Genomic DNA, 19,683 nt, shown 5'->3' with positions numbered 1-19,683 from the left:
CTTGCTCCCTTAAGCTGAATTTTGCTTCACATTTTGTCACATTACATCAGTTGCTTCTATTTTCTTATTAATCAATCTTTTCCAAAGGACTTAACTTTGAACACTTTAAATTGTTAACTTATTCTAGTATTTGTAGTCATTTTTGGTTTACTTAAATCTTATTTAGTTCTAGTGTTTGTATTTTGCTCTTTCTCTGTCCACATAGAATTGTTTCTCACTCCAGATAACTACTGAAAATGTTAAGAGACCAGTATAACACTAGTCAAAAAGTATTTGCAAAACACCTATCAGTTTAAGACAATGCCATATGCTCAACACTCTTCCTGTAGTATTTGAGCCAAGTGACCATTGCACATTTTGACACTCAAACTCTGAAACAAATACACTTCCATGAGCAGGATTATGAAACTGTTAACTCAAATCCATTTTGAAGTACAAGTTCCTCTACAAACTAGATAATTCTAGCCCATCAGTTAATACTTATTTGTCAAGAACACTGCTTCATAAAAAAAACCCTCAACTCAGAAAACACTTACTCCAACATGGTAATCAAAATCAGCTATTCTCTTACTAGAAAGAAAGAAAATAAAAGGTGCAATTTCAGAATCACCTCCATGGGTTTAAAAAATAATCTGGTAGTAAAGCAGCAAGTTAGTATGTGTGCACACTATTCAAAACACCTAACCTTACTGTAAGGTTTTATACCACTTGTGATAATTGTTGGGAAAAAAAATCTCATTGCTCACAATAATCCAAAGAGCTTTTCTCCCAAAGAACAGCCTGGACCTCATCAAACCTCAAGCACTTATCTTGCTCGTATATTTATTAGAGACTTTCTTACTGCACATACATTGAGCACATCTCAGCAGTTGTCACAGAATGGCATGTGTTGGAAGTGATATGAAAAATCATCTAGTTCCAAACCCTGCTGAGCCCAGTGACACTTACCACTAGAGCAGGTTGCTCAGATCCCCACCAAACTGGCCTTGAACACTTCCAGGATGGGGCATCTACCATTTCTCTGGGCAACCTGTTCCAGTGCCTAATCACCCTCACTTTGTAAAGAGCTTCTTCTTAACGTCTAACCTAAATCTACCCTTCAGCTTAAAGCCATACCCTCTTGTCCTGTCATTATATACCCTTTTAAAAAGTCCATCTCCAGCCTTCTTGTAAGTCTCATTCAGGTACTGGAAGGCTGCTACAAGATTTCCCCATAGACTTCTCTTCTCTGGGCTGAACATCCCCAGCTTGCCTAGTTTGACTTAATAGGAGAGGGGCTCCATCCCTCTGATCATGTTGATGGCCCTCCTCCTGACTCTCTCCAACAGGTCCATGTCCTTCCTGTGCTGGGACTCCAGAGCTGATGCAGCCCTGCAGGTGCAGAGCAGAACAGAGGGGCAGAATCTCCTCCCTGGCCCTGCTGGCCACGCTGCTTTGGATGCAGCCCAGGACATATTTGGCTTTCTGAGCTGTGAGTGCCCATGGCTGGGTCATGTCCAGCCTCTCACCCACCAGCACCCCCAAGTCCTTCTCCCCAGAGCTGCTCTGATCTGTTCATCCCACAGCCTGTGCTAGTATCTGGGGTTGCCCCAACACAGATGTAACACTTTGCACTTGACTTTGTTGAACCTGGTTAGGTTCCCATGGGTCCACTTCTCAAGATTGTCCAGTTCTCTTTTGTCTCCCATCACCATCCTTTTCTGCACTTGCAACAGTTCAGATTGAATTTCCTTTCACTAGCACAGTCAATTTATAGAGAAATTATCCATCAATTCATTAATATTTATAAGACTCAAAAAAAGTTTTCCCTGAAAAGCTGCCCTAACATATCATGCATACAGGGAATCACTACTTGGGGTTAATTCAAATTTTCTTTTTTTCTTTTAAAGATTCCTTAATTCTACTTAAAACATCTTAATTATTTTAGTATAGTTAGTCTCAGTATAGTTAGCCTTTTCCTTTCATCTGTCTATCCTATTATTTTTCTTATTTAGAATTTCACAAAATACTTATCATGTACATTTCTGCCTTCTTGTTGCAGTATCAGTTTTCCCTCTTTTTCATATATGCCTTTACACATAATCATGTCTGTTGTTCTGATCTGCCAGGCCTTTAACACTGGTTTTCATGGGCAGGTTCAGAGTTCACGGTCTCAATTATCTTCAGAAAAGTGGTATCATCTTTAGACAATATGCAGAGCAACAAAAACCAGTATGACTTCCAGTGGTAGAAAAAGTAGAAAATAAAACTTGATCTGAACTTTTGATGGAAAAAGCCTGTATGAAGGAGTCTCTAAAGTTGTGTGGTTTTTATTGGGTTTTTTTTGGGGGGTTTTTTTGGTTGTTGTTTTTTTTTTTTTTTTTTTTAATTAGTAAGACACTAAATTAATTTCCCTGATTTGAGTCAGTTTTGCCTGGGATAGTAATTGGTGTGTGATCTCTCCCTGTCCTTATCTGAACCCACCCGCCTTTTGTTATAACTTTCCCCCATCTAGTTGAAGAGGGGGAGTGATAGAATGCCTAGGTGGTCACCTGAAGCCAACTTTAGACAGCCCTGATGTGACCAAAATACATAATACATAATTCTCTGTAATTTTACTAATGGAGTAAAATCCCAATTGTCAGAAATTTAGTTTCTTGACTGGAGCTACAAAAGTGCTACACGATGTTGAAGAAAAGCTTGTTTTATTGCCAAGACAGGAGCATTGTAAGGAGCATTTATAAAAATATCTAAAAAGCAGAAGTCACTACTTTCTTACCTTGAACTTTTTTGAAAACTCTTGCATTCATAAACTTTAAAAATCTGTCTGCATAAAAACTTGGTCGGTGAACTGAAACAGTATCCTATGAGATTGAAAAAGATCTCAGTCACATTTTCCACAAGTAAGGTGTCAAGAAGAACCTGGACACCTCAGGTGAACTATAGTGTGTATTTCAGGCACAGTCAAAACTACTGAATCATATCATTTATGAGTTATGAATTATACAGCTATATTCTGCAAAATCTTCCAAGCATTTGAATTTTTTTTTTCAAATTATGTATATTTTTCAGTTATAGATTCATCAATGTTCTGCTAGCTGGCTAGACTTGTGTAAGTTATAAGGGCAAACTAATATTATTAGCTGTTGTTTGAAAGCTCAACAAATAAAACCAGAACATGTATTGGGAAGATTTCAGTAGCAGCTCAAACCACATGGTGAGCACAAATGTTCTGGCACAAATGTACCAGAACAAGTTTTTTCCTGATCAACATGAGTCAAAGATCCACCAGCTAAAATATCAGCAGTTTTAAAAAAATAATAAAATCTACTCACCCCATCATAAACAAGAGCTTTCCAAGAATGTTCCAGCTTTTTCATTAACCTAAGTATGTAAAAAACTAAATCAGAACTGCTTTATAAAACTTCCATTTTTATAAGTAACTTCAGAATAGTTTGCTCAGTGAAAATTCATTGAAAGTTGAAGTTCAACTTACCTGTAAGACTGGAGAATATCAATAATACCCATAAACAAAAGCAGCTTTTCACCTTTATGGCTTTTTGCTGGAATACCTCCCATTCTAAGAGAAACAACATAGAATATTTGTAAGACATCTCTGATCACCAGTACCAGCTGAACTGTACCCACTTGTAAACCCAAAGGAGTAGACAATAATTAAATCAGATGCCACAGTGCAAAGTCAGTCAAATGTGAGTCACCTAGCATGCAATGGATTTTAAATAGAAAGTTTGAAGTATCTGGGATTCAGTGGTAAATATCCATCCTTAAAAAAAAGAATAAATATTTTAAGACACATTGTGGACAGAATTGGAAATATTCAGATGATCTGAAAAGTGGAAGAAAGTATACATCAGTTTATTGCTATGGAAAGTAACTTTAGATTGATTTATTAAATAAATATGGATATTGATCTAGCACCAATATCCAACTGTGACGGACAAAAACTCTCTAACAGTGTAAAGTTAGAAAGTGTATGTTTATTGCGGGATAGCTCCCAAATACACACCGCGCCTTTCAAATGATTACAGAGTCCTTTTATCCACACAAGAATTGAATATCCAAAATACAAATACATATTCATCATTTTGGTACATCCCATTCCTCGCTTCATATGCTAATCATTTCAAAAGCTATTAAGCATGCATAGTTTGTTCCTTGAAATGGGTCTGTGGTCCCTTTCATGGGGAAGGGTCCCGAAATGAGGAAGTAAATTAAATCTTCCTCATTCTGACCTTTCTACCTTTTCAATGCTAATATGACAAATGAACCTTGGTAGAACTCCCATTCCTTGTCTTCAATTGGTTTCAGAACAGAGGAGGCCCACAACTGTCTTATGTTCCTAAAAACTATTTGGCAGTTTCTATATTCTTCATTATAAACCCAGCTAACTAAACATTGTGTTGACAAGCAATCAATTATTAGTTAACTACTAACTCTTAACTTCATCAAGGCCTACTTACAAAATCCCTTTATTTTAATTAACTCTAGTAAGGCTTGTCTCTCACTAAAATCTTAGCTCCTCTAAAATCTCTAAATCTCTTAAAGTTTATGTTTCAAGATGAGGGAGAATTTTCTCACTTTATAGATCATAGGTAAAAAAACACAGAGAGTCTGCACATTAATCAAAGTCTGAAAAGGTTGTTTCATATATTTTTCACTAAAAAATATGTATTACTGTGCTTTTCCAAAATTTCTTTTACAGACAGATAAGTGATAGATAAAGCAACAGTATTAAGCTGAGAATCCTGACTGCATGGGCCTCCAATTGGTCCAGGGTCCATACTCAGCCATTAACAGTCATTTTAAGACCCTCTCTTCCTACTCCAACACCTAGAAAAATGGTCCATCTTAGAACCTCAGCATTGTTTTTTGTTCCAGTAGCCATTATGTCAATATGAGAGAGAGAATGCAAGGAGCCAAAGAAGGACTACACTTGTCAGGATCTGAGTAGCACTATATTAGCACAAGTGGTGTGGGAACCCAGCTAGTGCAACACTTCTGCCATCAACAGCACTGGCTACCTTCTGTGTGAATGTGAGTTGTAAAAACCAAGTGAAATAAAGCTCTGTGTAATTACAGTCTAGAGTTCTCAGTGTCTGGAAACTCCCTGTGAATACTGAATATCATAGTTCTCTCACTTGTTTGCCCTAGGTTTAAGCACAGATTTCTATATCATTAGTTGTATTTACCTACACAGCTCCCTCGAGAACCAGGAAAAGTAGATCCTTAATTTTAAATTAAATCCTCATTAAAATAAAGGACTGATTATATGCAATGCTAAATGGTGACAATAATACTCTCATAGCACTTAATATATTATGAAGGAAACAACAAAATAATGATTGTTTATATATTCAAATTTCTACTAAAGTTTTTGCTAGACAGAAAAATAAGAGAAGAACATTGGTTCTTAATCTCAAGTAATATATTATATGACTATACTTCAGTGATTGATGATATCATTCTACATACATTGAGTATACTACTTCAAGATGAAAACAACCCCTGTAGGAACATCCATTTCAATGTTAATTTATAGTTTTTGCTTTGGTCTCACCAGGCTGTTTTCAGTTAAAATTAGATTATAGCTGGGACTCTTGTAATAGTTGTCTGTAACATCTCTTTTATAAAAGAATGCATATGTGCATACATAAGTCACTCTGAACTATCATGTATTTAAAGACTATCAATCTAGTGACCAATATTCCAATTTCATGCTCTGTGGCAAATCTTGATGATGCAGCTTTTGGGGAAAAAAAAAAAGGCTCAATCTTTCAATTCCTGGAATACAGTGTACTCATGAAAGTTTTACCTATTAATACCTTTAAAAGCAATCTTAAGAGCAGGTTACAGCACTTACGTGTTTGTTTTCTCTGTGGTGATAGAGTCTCCAGACTTCCCAGGTCCCTGTATAGACTCCATGGCTGTGGAATAGAGAACTTTCTGCCCTCCATGGCGTTTTGCATCTGATGCACTCTGGGAACATTCTCCTTCTCTTTCCTTCATGTTACTGTTCAATATGTGGATCCCCAGAAGCAGACTATAATCCATGATCTTAAAACTTTCTAGAACCTACGAAAGAAGGAATGACTATACTGAAACCACATAAGAATTACACAGCAGCATTTTGCAAACCTGACTCAAAGCAGGCTCTCAAGGCACAAGCTTCTCTTATCAGGAAGTGTTTGAAATTACATTTACACAAAAAACATTTACTATCCATACAAGTCAAGTGCTCGTTTTCTAATTAGCTGAATGCTTTTCTAACAAGTGAGAAATGAAGATGCACAGCTGAAATGTAACCTGATGCTATTTTGTAGTCAAGGAAGATAATTCCAAGCAGCACCTTTTCTTTTATAGCAAATAATCAATTAATGGTTCCATTGTATACTTATGAACAACACATTTTAAAATTATCTCTCATCCACATTCCAGACCTCCCTGAGCATTTTTGTCTGTAGTCCTCTCTTATCTCCCCTCCACCTACTATGTATAATAGAGACCATACTCTTGGAGAACTTTCAAATGTCAACAAAAGTATTTGCTACAATCCCTTATTAGCAGCTGATGGGATTGGAGTACAAAAATCACCCATCTCTCTACTAGGCTAAATAGAGCCTATCTAAACTCAAAAGACAGGTTTTACTTATGAAGCATGACTTAACCAACCATCCTTCTCTTCTAGCTCTACCAACCATTTCTGTCTCTGGCAGCATGTCTTCTCTCACACACAAATAGTTTCATTTGTTTTTGGTTAGCTACATCATTTCAAAGTCTGGCATGCTGTCATTGAAAGGCAATACAGCTCAAGTCAATACCCAAACATGAACTAAAGCAAGCTGCAATCACATCTAGTAATATAACCAAACTGTTCACAGCAACAGTTTAATGTCAGACAGCAACTGTGTTTAATGTCTTACACAACACTACTAAGTGGAGGGAGAAACACCACTAACAGCCAGGAAAGATACACTGTGCCACTCACCACTTCTTTACCTCATGCAGCTCAGCAGTGATTCATGATGTGTTTTGGCACATAGTGCCTGAAGATAATGGTGTAATTTTTGTCACAGAATCAAAAGCCAACAGTACATGTTTTTACATTAACAAGAAAAAAAGTGATTTTACAGACATGAGAGCAGATTCTGGGTATGTAATTTTGATGAAGATTATCCAAGCATAACTATTTTTTGTTAAGCAGAATCATCCCTTCTCTTAATTAAAAAAAAAAAAAGCAATTTCAGCACTTGCATAGGTTTAAAAATTATATGGCAGTAAATCAGTAATTTAGTATGGATCTGTATGTCTAATCGTAAGGTTTTTATACCACTTACCCTAATTGTTGGAAAAATACTCATTGCTCAGATAACCAGAGTAGTGATGAAACACAGCATAAACATAGACATAGCATAAACATAGAAAGGCACAAAATCAGACCTGATTTTCAGATTCAAAGAATGATTTTAAGACACCATGGGTTTGCTCTTGTGCAGAGGAATCCTACTCAGCGATGCCTTAGTAGTCCACAACATCTTCTGAGGACAGAACTCACAAAGGATTTCATACCCAACAAAACCTGTATTCTAACCACAAGATTCTGAAATTTTGTTGTGCATTGTGTGGACATATTGGTGGTTTACAATCATAAATTGCAAAAATAGCATGGCTAACAGGTAAAAAGGTACTTGGTGTCAAAAACATCTAAAAATTTATTTACTCCTTACTTATTGCTACCCTTTACTCAGACTTTCTCAGAAAGAAATTACAACATCATGCATTCATTAAAAAAATATGTAATCAATGAATGTTTGCCATCAAATGCTGAAGCTAAATTCAGGATAGGCTGAAAAATAACACCTTATTAGTACAGTAAGGAACACTGTTCATGCAAAACCAGAACAGAGGCTAGTCAGGCTTGGGAAAAACATTGCCACATTTATTTTACAGTTATAAATTACTGCTGACAGTTCTACCTTCAACATATTCTTTACTGCATTTTGAATTAGGTCACATTAGACACATGATTTTACTGCACTAATTACATAACCTATGTCTACGACTGGATGTAGTCTCATGGGAGGCTGTGCTGTAATGTGCTGCTCCTTCTTCTACAGGGACCTCTTATGCGATAAAATTAATCCTTCTGACTACATCAATTCATCACTGCCACTTAAACCCATACTACTTGTACAGTACAACAGATCATGCCTTGACAATTTATGATTTTGGTGTAGGATTACTGAAAAACCTCATAAAAACAAATTTCATTATTACAGTTCATTAACAGACTGAAACACCTTCACATCCAATGGATTAATTGCAGTACAAATTCTTATAAACAGCACACAGCATAAGAACCCTTGTCCCCCAGACACTCTGTTCATGGCCCTACTCAGAGATGGCATTACACTGTCCACAAAGTGTCTTCAGGATATCATGACATGATCTGGCCCTGCCTACCTACAGCTCTGATGTACAGTTCTGATTACTTCCCCTTAGAAACTTGATAACCAAACCAACCACTCTTTACACAAATGAATCTTTGTGACCATATCTAAGCACGTTTTGCTCCCCGTTTGTTTCTAATGAAACTTCTGGTAAGAAATAACTAACCAGAATAATAAGGAAGAATCTCATAAATCAGCACTCAACAAAACTTTGTATCAAACTCCTCAGTCTGTATTAAGACAGTAAATCAGTTGGATTTACGGCTGAATATACCTGAGGTGTTCTCACATATTTAAAATACCAAATTGTGACAATCTTAAAGTATGTAAGTAACATTTTGCACATACAGTTGTACCAAATAATCTTTTTCAACAAGGACAAGATACAAAATGCAGAACATCAAGGCATTTCTTTTCCTATGCTGAGGTTTGTTTGCAGATACTTTTGATTATTTTAGGACTGCTTTTAAGATGTAGCAGCAAGTTTTTGCTACAAAGGCACCAAAATGATAACCTAATCTAAGAAAAAAGCCCCATTCAAATAAATTGCAATATTACATGGCTATACTCACAACACAAGGAGAAAGTCCTGCAAAACACCTGACTCTATCCATGTGAGATCACTAGAAATCAATATAAACTCCTAGAAATACACTACTTATGTAGGTAAAGGGAGGAAACCCCCAATCTTTGCTCATGTAACCATTCTGACATGTCCCTTGCTAGCAAAATGGCACTGTGGGGTTTCAGCAAGAATGGTCTCAATCATGCTGTGTACTAACAAGTGGTGTATTTGCTAGTGACAATAACTGAAGTAAATCTTCAGTTCATTAATTTAATATTAAATTGTCCATCTTGGTAGTATTTATATGTTAATTCACTAGCTACACAGATTCTGTCAACACAGTGTTGTCACTTGGTCACCAAGTACTGCTGTCAAGGCTGACTTCAGCTGCTCTGAAAAATTCCAGATGGCAAGTGACACTCACCCTTTGTAGCCTTAAGTTCTATTTTGTTTCATACCACATAAAAACCCACAGTAAAATGGCATCACAAAATATGTTGTTTCAGAACATGAAAAATTAAATCTCTGAATCAGATTTTCTTTTCTCAGAGCTAATCAGATGTTAAACTATTCTGTGAATCATCTTAGACATAGTTATGCTCCACTATCTCAGCCAGTGACTAACAGAGCAAAACAAGTATTTCTGCCATGAAATATCGTTTTTATTTTATATGCAGCCAGCCTGAACTAGACACTATCTGACAGAGAAATCTGCATTTACATTTGCTATCCATGCAAAACAGCATGCAAAAAAGTAATCAGATCATTTTCATAAAAGGGTCAAGAAAAATACATCTCAAAAGAAAAAATTAGAAGCTTGTTTAATGAAAGTACTAAATGGATGATCATTCAAGGGAGTACTTCCTCTCCTACAAGCATTTTGGAAAAGTGACATAGGAATTAACACAGTAGAGAGAAGACTGATTTTACAGCATATCAATAATTACTATTCAACATAATGAACTATATAAATAAACACAAATTAAAGGACTGTCTCACAAAATAAGCATGTCTTAGGAACAAGTTCACAAATGTCAATGCCTAAAAATGGGTCTGGTTTAGAAAAAATCTATACCAAGAAAATGAATCATCACATTCCCACCAAAGCATATGTGGAATCACTTCCCATTTCAACAGAATTCTCCAAACGAACACTCCAAAATTAACAATCTAGATTCTGATTTTAAAAGTAGAAGTAACAAGAAATTCCTAATGTCAGTTGATACTACGGGAGTGATAATATATAAAGATACAAGAGATCTACAGCATCATGTTATGGTCGTTTCCCTCAAGCTACCATTTCTAACAAAGAGGCCCTTCATCTAAGATAAGTATGTTCTCCATCTCCATACCACATCATGCCATCTTTTATTTCTGTCCTATGCTGCAGTTTAATATTTCATTAAGTTATGCCAACACTACTGTTTGTAAGGATATGCTGTACAATGGGTCACTGAAGTTATTTGGCTTAAAGAATTATTTGTATAGATCCTTTGAGGTAGAAAAAAAGCAAAAAACTGCAAAACACTACACAAGCTACTAAGGGATTTGAAAAATTCTGTGGATAAATTTGGTCATACAAGATCTGCATCACATTTGCTACAGCACAAAATAGATGTGCAATCACACCATAAAACTTTTGTAGCAACTGGCAAAACAGCAGTGATGAAAATAATACTCAAACTTAGGAGATACGACCCTCTTGAGATTTCCTTGTCTTTACAGGTTTCTTTGTTAGTCACTTTTAAAATGTAATTTCCTCAGAAAAGTCCAGTGTTCTTTGACAAAGGTAAAATGCAGTCTCTCAAAAACCATTCATTTCTCAATAGTAAAAACATCTTAAAAAAAATTTTTTTTTGCTCTTAAAAACTACATGACCACAGTTTGATTAATTGTTACTGCTTCTCCAAAAAGGCAAGGATAGAATAGCTACAGAAATTCTCAGCAATAGTCTGGAATTTAAAAGCTAGTTCAAATTTTCAATTGTGTACATTGTATAGATTATAAATTCATGAATGTTCCATCTTTAGGAACATTGTAATATTACACTCTTTGGTTCAGTTAAGGTGCAAATACTGCAAAATGAACTGTGAGACAAGTTTTCAGACCCTGTCACCTCAAATGTGAACAAACCAAGCACGGGATGCAGGAACTGAACAATGCTATCAACCTGTACTTGTTCCAGCATGGATAATCTGGAGGCACCAGCCCATGATGGATCACCACAAACAACTCAGCTCCATTCTCTAATTGGGCAGGTTGTGCATCTCCTCACCAGCACTGCCAGGAGGTGTGAAAGGCCAGAATTTCTCCAGCAGTGGTCTACCATTGCAGCACTGCATTCCCTGGGGAAGGAGCTCTGTGTCAGCTGTCAAGATGGTCTGTGCTGGCTGAGCACAGCCAGGAGGCCAATTCAGCTAAGCAAGGAAGCTACAGCACAGCTGGAATGTGAAAAGCCAGCATACAGGACAGGTGAGGACAGACAGGCTAGAAAGGAGGAATAGAGAATCATTGTCTAAGCATCTAGGGATGGCAGCTGTGATCAAAGAAGCCAAAGGCCAGATAGAATTGAGACCAGCAAGGAATATCAAGACACAGAAAAAAGCTGATCAAGGGAAACATGAGTCCATCGGTGAATAGGGCAGAAGATTCAGTGGCAGCAGTCACAGACCATAGCAGGTCCCCACCATGACTATTTTTCATTACCAGGAAATTCTGCCAGGCCTCTGAACTTAGTGATGGATCTTAAGGAGGAGAGTGCTAGCAGCCAGGGATGTTCATATTTAAGAAGTAGGAAAAAAGTCCATTGCTTCCTGATTCTGATTGCAAATATGAGCAATGGAAACACAATCCAAATTTAAGCAACACAGAAGAGAATTTCTTAGTCCTGAAATACTGGAAAGATCAAAAATTTCCTTTCTTAAATGAATTCCTAATTTCAAGTGCCTACACTACCTTCTTCATTTTGAAGTAGCAGTAAAAAGAGATGACAAGTTTTCAAGTCCCAAAAAGCTGGTCAGTTATCACTATACACATCGAAATACCTCATGGGCAGAAAAAAGTAGAGGCAGCACTGATGCCCTTTTCACAAAATGGATGGAATATTTCTGGTCTTTTTAAAGGCAGAAATAAAAGAGAGGTAGTCAGATCCAACTCTATTCAGCAATATGAAATATAATAGTGTCTGCTCCCTCTGTTTTACAGCACAGAGTAAGACTTGTATGAACAGAAAAAAAGGCATTTAATTTTTTATATACATATAACTTTCAGTGTGTTTATATGCAGATACACACAGATATATGTTTTATTGTGTATATGTGTATTTATGTAAATACAGTGATTACTAGAGGATAATTTTCTTCTTTAATTTTAATACTTTTAAAATTTACCTGGGCCTTTAAGAACTCTAGACTAACTTTAGAGTTGTTAGTTTAAGATATACATTGAAAAGGATTATATTAGCACTCAAATAACATGCAGCAGGAATTTTCCCACGCTTCCAAAGAATCATTAAGAGTCCTTTTATATGTAACAATTAAATGATTGATTCTCGTTTTTACTTTTCAGTCCAGTTCCATCTTTTAGATACCCTCTATTATTTCCAATAGATTTTCCCAAGCTTTGACTGAGTAAGTAACCTTGGACAAGTGAGGGATGCACAGAAAAGCATCCAGATCCCCAGATGTGACATACTGATGCATTCTCTGTCATCACACATGGTAGGAGTTCAGAAAATACTCACTGCAAGAGACTACAGAGAGAACAATGTGTCGTGTTAGATAAATGTCTCATGCTGAATACACAGCTGAACATTAGGTCACACAGCTTTACAAACCAATCACAAGGCATTGCAGGCTTCTGTGATAAACAAAAAAATCTATTCATGTGCAAAAACAATGCTTTTCATCTTGTACCACAGGTGGCAGTGAACAACAGACTCTGAAATTCAGGGTGTCTCTTCTATGTAGTGAGTTCAGACTATCCATTTTGCTTTATTATTATTAAATTCTTACAATTTCCCTCAGGCAAAGCAAATTTTTTCTTTCCAAAATGCCATGAATCCTGGGAAGTTCTGAGAGATCTGGAGTCTCCCTTTTCTTACTTTACATTTTCTTACCCATGCTACAGGAAAAAAAACCCTATTTTACAGCAATTCTCTCTGTCCATAATAGAACTGATTCCATTCACCAAGGTCCTCTCAAAGAGCAATGATAGGTATCCCTCTTCTGCCTTGAAAATATTTTGTGGACAGCTTTTATATGGACTTTTCAGCTGAGGAAGAAATTACCTTGCTCTAGAAGTAAGACTGCTGCCACTAGGCCTGCCTTCCCATTCCTAGGTAACCAAAAGATATATTCACAGCAGCTTTATATATAGTTTATCATACATAATAAATTTTCCACAGGGCTAATTATGCCTCAAGAAAAAAGTGATTACAATCTCCAAATTAATGGAAGTCATCATCATCAGCAGCATCAAATCTACTGGACTTCTTTCCTGTATTAATCTGTATTGCCACAGATGGATCAGTGTAATCCTGGATGTACATAGAAATAGAGGGATAGCCCTGGAACTTAGGGTTGCTCTAGATCATAAACTTAATGAGTCAGCAATGTGCCCTGGTGGCCAGAACGTCCAACTCTATCCTGGGGTATACTGAGCACAGTACAGCCACCTGGTTTGAGAAAGGTGATTGTCCCACTACACTCAGCATTGGAGCAGCCTCGCCTCAAGAACTGTGTGCAGTTGGGCTATACAGTGTAAGGAAGATATAAAATACAAGAATGTGTCCAAAGGAAGGCAAGAAAGATGGTAAAAGGACTACAGGGCATGATCTGTGGGGGGCAGAGGAGGATAAAAGGTTTGAGGGTGACAGAAAGGGTGGTGCTGATCTCTGGTGCCTGGTGATAGGATGCAGGGAGCAGGCACTCCTGCATAAGGGAGCAGCTTAAAGCTGCATTGGGAAAGTCCAGAGCGAACAGAAGAAAAAGTTCCTCAGTGAGATGGTGGTTAAGCACTGGAACCAGTTCCACAGTGAGGAAAGTGCTCATGGTCCCCAGTCTGTTGTTGTTCAAAAAGTATATGGATATTCTATCTATGACTATGATCTCAGATCACAAGAGCTTAACTAAAATACAGGCTTAATCAGTGCTCTGACATCCATAGTTATCCCTCCTTAAACAGCATGGAAAACAAATGGAGGATAAGTAATCTATACTGAGTAAATTTAGAGCAGAGATGAACACAGAAGTTTAAACAGATACTCACTCGACAATCCCGCTGTAGTGTTTTCATTAGTGCACTGTGTGTTTCAGAGTCAAAATACAACCCTTCATGCATATCTTGCAGGAAATCCAGGTCTTTGAATGTAGGGTTGGACTTCTCCCTCTCTTTTCTTGATGCTCTGCGTTTGTATGTGGAGCCTTTCAAGTCATATGTGAAATGCATTTTCAAGGCTCGTGGCAAAACGTTGTTCATAACAACAATTCTAATATTAATGCCTCCTGACTGAACGCAGTACAGCCCATAAAATTTGGGAAGAAGAGTCCTTGGATTCTGGTTCAGATTCTAAAACAAAAGAGATAATTTTAAATATGTCTATTTTTAATGAACTTCCATGCTTAAGAAAGGGTTTTCTATAACAGCAAAAGACATTAACAAACATGAAGAAAATTATGAATGTTTTCTTATTCAGCACAGTTTCTTCAACCACTTGATTATCTTTGTGGGTTTCTATTTCAGAAAGCTAGCACAGGTACTGCCTTTTTGCTGGGAACTTATAAATGCCAAAAGCAGAGAGTGACTACATTAATGCCAGGTTTCTCTTTCTCACAAAAAAGAACAGACTAGGTCAAACCTAAAAGCATCCTGAAGACTTAATTTATTTTTTCTGACCTGAAGAACCTTTGTGTTTTACCTGCTAGAAGGAGTTTGGGTTAAATGTAGTTCTCATTATCTTGACTTGAGTTCTGAAAAACAGAACCCCTCTCTCCATGAGGCTTTACACACTCAGGGTTAGTGCCAAATGGCTAAGTTATTTCCAAAGGCGTGTGAGGCCATAATAGAACCACAACTGACCACCAGAACAGAAAAAGTGTGAAATAATCCAAATTACACAACAGGCAAAATAAATTAGGTAGGAGAGAATAACAGAGGTGAGAGAGAAAATCCTTCTGAATACAACTGTTCTCAGTCTTCGGCATGAAGTAGAAAGAAGGGGGAAAACTACTTCAGGTGTTACATGATTACTATGTTACAACATACAACTATCAGAAGTACTTTCACAGAAATAATCACAGTGATTGAAGTTTTATATTTTGGAAGCAATTGCATAGCAGTGAGAATAAAGTTCTCAGAAACAATACAAACTGGCCTTATATGTACTTGTAATAACTCAAACTTGTGCTGAGCGGATTATCATGATTAGGAACAATAAAACCTGCCATAATTGTCCTTTTTGATGTGTCAGTACACATCTTTTTTTTCTTACACACACAGTGAATCCATGTTACTTTAGTGCAATAATGACAACATTCCTCATTTTTAGTATAAGTGAGAGGGTAATTTTTCAAGTATTTACTTCAGAAAGCAAAGGAAGAAAAGAAAGTCAGTCACAGGTCTAATAATACAAAGTCCCACATACCACCCAGAAGAATGTCTGTTCGCATGTATAGGTGGCTTTTGTTACAAAAAAAAAATTAAATTCTACTTACTTTTTAATCAATGGTTTTCCCTTCAGATGACACACAAACCCCAATACAATGGACTTAGAATTAGCCCTCAAAAAGCTCCATTTAAAAACTAAGTTTTGAACAAATTGCATGGATAAAAATATCTTTTACATGATTGCTTTAATACATGAGAAATGGAAATCAAAAGTAGTTGGAAACAAAAGGGAAACTGACCGGTCTAGTTTCTCTGTCCACTCTGAGTGAAATGCAGAGGGTAGACAAAGACAAAATGGAGAAAAAAAACTGAATTAGAAATTTAGAAACCTTATTTTGTTACTAGCTTATTAGAAGCAAAGTTTGGTATCAAATTAGATTATGACATTTAGCTTCATCTTGAATGCTAAGAGCACCAATTCTTATCTTAAATATATTCTTGGTTTATATCTATTCTTTCTGTTGGGTGTGTATGGCATGAAGTAGAAAGGCAGGTAAAAACATAAAAAATATCACAAAAAATACAGATTAATCCAGTGGAATATTTCAAAACAAATGAAACCGAATCTTCAGAAGTGACATGAAACAGGAGAAATAAAGGTAAAATACAGTCTTCAATTACTTACCATATAATAACCTGGCAAGAGCTTCTGAAGAAACTCAGCCTCTTTGTGCTGAACTGTTTTGATGATGAATTCGTCACCACTAGTTACAAAAAATAAGGACCCACTGGCACCTGGGTTGGATAATTCAATTAAAGGTTCACTGCAGATTGAGTACTGGAAGAGACAAAAATTGCTTTTCACTGCCAATGCATGCGTTACCCAAACACAAGTTTAATATGAAGAACTGCAGGTTCAAGTAGTCACAAGAGAATCACGTAGCAGCACCACTGCTGCTGGCTGAGTCAGGCCACTCTGCCTGGGCCGTGCTGCACAACCATGGAAGAGCAGCTGACAGCTAAGCATATAATCCCTCTTCATGTTCCAAAGCAGGTTCCTTTGGAGTGAAGCCAGTGGTTGATGTGAAAGGACTTGGATCTCCATGCTGTCAGCATAGCAAATTCTGAGTCAAAAACTTTGAGAAGGCATTTTCACTGGAACTGTTTGCTTTTCACATCCATTTTTTGAAAGAAACAGGTACAAGATGGTAGAAAAACTGGGAGTAGAGGTTTCTCAAATAGGCAAATCCTATTCTGTGCAACTGGGATTGAAACTATTAGACTTGGTATAGCTATAGCTACTAATTTTAGTATAGTTATAATTTTTAAAAATCTTTTACTAGTCTTATGATTGAAAACCACTTGAAACAGAAAAAACTCAATGCCAGTAAGCAAGAAAAACTGGAATTTGAAGGACCATTATACTGCATATTTAGACAGGCTTCCTTTTCCACAGGACACATTAAGAATTACAATCACATTAAGGAGGAAAAAGACACAAAAGACTACCCCTTACTAGTAGACCCATACTCATACAGAGACTAATGTACTTTTATTAAGTGTCCGCTATTCCAAACTTCGTTCAAATTATATGGAGAGTAGACATTCAGCTCAAAACCATAGAAAAATCTGTTTATATTAAACCTGAAAGCAGTAATACCGGAAAATCTAATAAATATGTTCTTTTGTGAGCACTTGAACTAAAGAAGCATGTTTTCTATGGGCTTATGCCATTGCCTTAATGCATCTTCTTATCCTAGCTCCAGCTAAGGCTTATAATTTTTTAGAGAATTTTGCATGATATACAAATATGTCTTCTCCCTGCTTATACTCAATTCCAATTAATACAAAATGCCTTTCTTGTTAATACTATAGTTGCAATTTTCTACATACAGAATGGCCATACTAATCTGTAACACTACAAACCTTTAGACCAAATCAGCAGTTGTACTGCAGTAATTGCATTTTTCTTGCCAAAATATTTCAATCTTAATGAGTAACTGTCACCAGGATAAACATTTGAATGCAATTATCCTAAACATTAAAGCTCAATAGAACAATAAAACATAAGCAAAAGACAGTGACCTACACTCTGCATTGGTCATTTTCCAGTGGTATGCATTTCTGTAAAGAAGTCCACCCACCAAATGCTGTTATACAATGGGCCCAGCTAGTTTTGACTGGACACCTCTGAAAGGCATATCAAAACCAAAAGGTAAGAAAATCCCCAAGAGCCTGACAAGTGAGTATTTATGATCAAGAAGTTTCCCTGCAAAATGACAGTACTCCATGAGGTTTACAGTGACAATTTAGTTCTACCAGCTGTTCAAATGTATTTACGCTTGTTATTCTGTCTGACTCCTACAAGTGTGTTACTGCTTATCCTCCTTGGAAAAGGTGAAGCTTTAAATCTTGAGCTTTGTCACTTCAGATTAACAGTGTAAACTCACATATGCTTGCTGTAATTTCTACTCTTCTTATTTTACTTCACATGCCCTTCAGCCACAGTTGGACAATCATTTACTACTTGCTACATACCACTTGTGTGTTTTCCTGTGCCAAGAGAAAAAAGAATCTGCAACAAATTGTCTTTACTGGTAACTTCCCTCAGGGAATAGTCTTTTTATACTTAAAATGACTGTCACAAATCTTATTTACAGCATGTAGTTTTTTTTTAAACTTTCACTTCTGCTGCTGCAAAAGCTTCCTTAGATGGAAAAGAAGTTGCAGGTGATAGTAACTTTGCTCTAAGAAGCACAACCTTTTTAGCAGCAGGCAACACAGCCCACATACTTCAGCTTTTACCAAGTCCATAAAAAGAGATAAGATAAATAGCACATTACATAGTGACGCAACTGTCACCCATGATGTCCTTGTCTCTAAGCTGGAGATGCACAGACTTGATGGAGGGATAACTCAGAGGATAAGAAATTTGTCATACTCTAAGAATTGTGGTCAATGGAAGAAAGAAATTCTTCACTCTAAGGATGGTGAGGTGCTGGAATGTGTGGTCTAGAGAAGTTGTGGATGCCCCATCTCTAGAAATGTTTGATACCAGGCTGGATGGCACTTTGAGCGACCTAGTGGGGAAGGTGTCTCTGCCCATGGCAGTAAAGTCAGAAACAAATCTGACATATAAAATTGCTAATTTGTACCAGGACTCTGATTTCTTGGGTGACCCACCATGAAACAAACCAAACATTGGGCAAACATCTAGAAGACAATCCAGCTCAGCATTCATCCTACCCTTCCAAAAGCAGAACTACAGGAAAAATAAAACAGCGGATACTTGTTCTAGCAGTATACAAAGTGGTTCCACCAAGTAAAGTCTGCTTTTACAATGTCAGCAAATTTGTAACTTTTTTTCTCGTGTAAACTGTACACTGTAAAAAATAAGTCTTCGATTTATAAAACAGAGAGAACAAAGGAAACATTCTAAAATGCTTCATTTTCAGTCTATCATCCATGTGCCCCAAAGCTGGACAGGAACATTTGCAGACCTCACTTTGTAATGACATGTATAAGTAACACAAATCACACAAAAGTACTTAATTAGAACTGAATTGATTAAAGTCACAAACTACTGATCATAACTTCTCTAGAAAATTATCTGAATGGCATGGATGTTGCTCTAGTTAATTAACAAAGCAGGTTTTTTATACAAACCCTCTCAAAGATAAATAATTAAAATTTTTGTCATCATTAAAAATATTCACTAGTTATATACCCCTCTACACACAAAATTTCTTACTGATTTGGGCAACCTTTAAGAATCCTTTTCTGCCACAATGAAACTAGCATGCTTTATAATAATTTGTAACTCAAAGGAAAACTGCAGGCTCTTACCAAATAGTCATCAGGCTTGATACCAAAAAGTTCTCTGAAATAACGGAAGGCAAGAGGTGCATATGTCTTAAATCTGAAGTCAGGGTAATGATGAGCAGGGGTAAGATTGCTCCCTTCACTGAAAACAAAAACAAACCAAACCAAATTACTGAGTAATTATTAGCAGCTAGTTTCACCACTAAGCTGCCTAACTTGACTGTTTGTGTGCTGAGAAAAGAG

The 19,683-nt window shown here is 36.7% G+C and overlaps 1 protein-coding gene across 4 annotated transcripts in view; it reads right to left on the bottom strand.

The window, feature by feature from the left end:
• Positions 1-19,683, bottom strand: part of PIP5K1B (phosphatidylinositol-4-phosphate 5-kinase type 1 beta) — a 100,612-nt gene that overhangs the window by 21,632 nt on the left and 59,297 nt on the right. For all 4 annotated transcript variants that reach the window (XM_053931974.1, XM_053931972.1, XM_053931975.1 and 1 more), the window contains 7 exons: positions 19,465-19,582; positions 16,304-16,456; positions 14,281-14,580; positions 5,861-6,072; positions 3,476-3,559; positions 3,315-3,363; positions 2,759-2,843 (listed from right to left, as the gene is read on the bottom strand). In XM_053931974.1, coding sequence (XP_053787949.1) covers positions 2,759-2,843; positions 3,315-3,363; positions 3,476-3,559; positions 5,861-6,072; positions 14,281-14,580; positions 16,304-16,456; positions 19,465-19,582 — 1,001 coding nt within the window. The remainder of the gene's footprint in view (positions 1-2,758; positions 2,844-3,314; positions 3,364-3,475; positions 3,560-5,860; positions 6,073-14,280; positions 14,581-16,303; positions 16,457-19,464; positions 19,583-19,683) is intronic.

The sequence above is a fragment of the Vidua chalybeata genome, chromosome Z, assembly GCF_026979565.1.
Source record: "Vidua chalybeata isolate OUT-0048 chromosome Z, bVidCha1 merged haplotype, whole genome shotgun sequence".
Taxonomy (NCBI): domain Eukaryota; kingdom Metazoa; phylum Chordata; class Aves; order Passeriformes; family Viduidae; genus Vidua; species Vidua chalybeata.
Note: the sequence above shows the minus strand (reverse complement) of the source record. Positions and strands in the feature narration are given on the sequence as shown.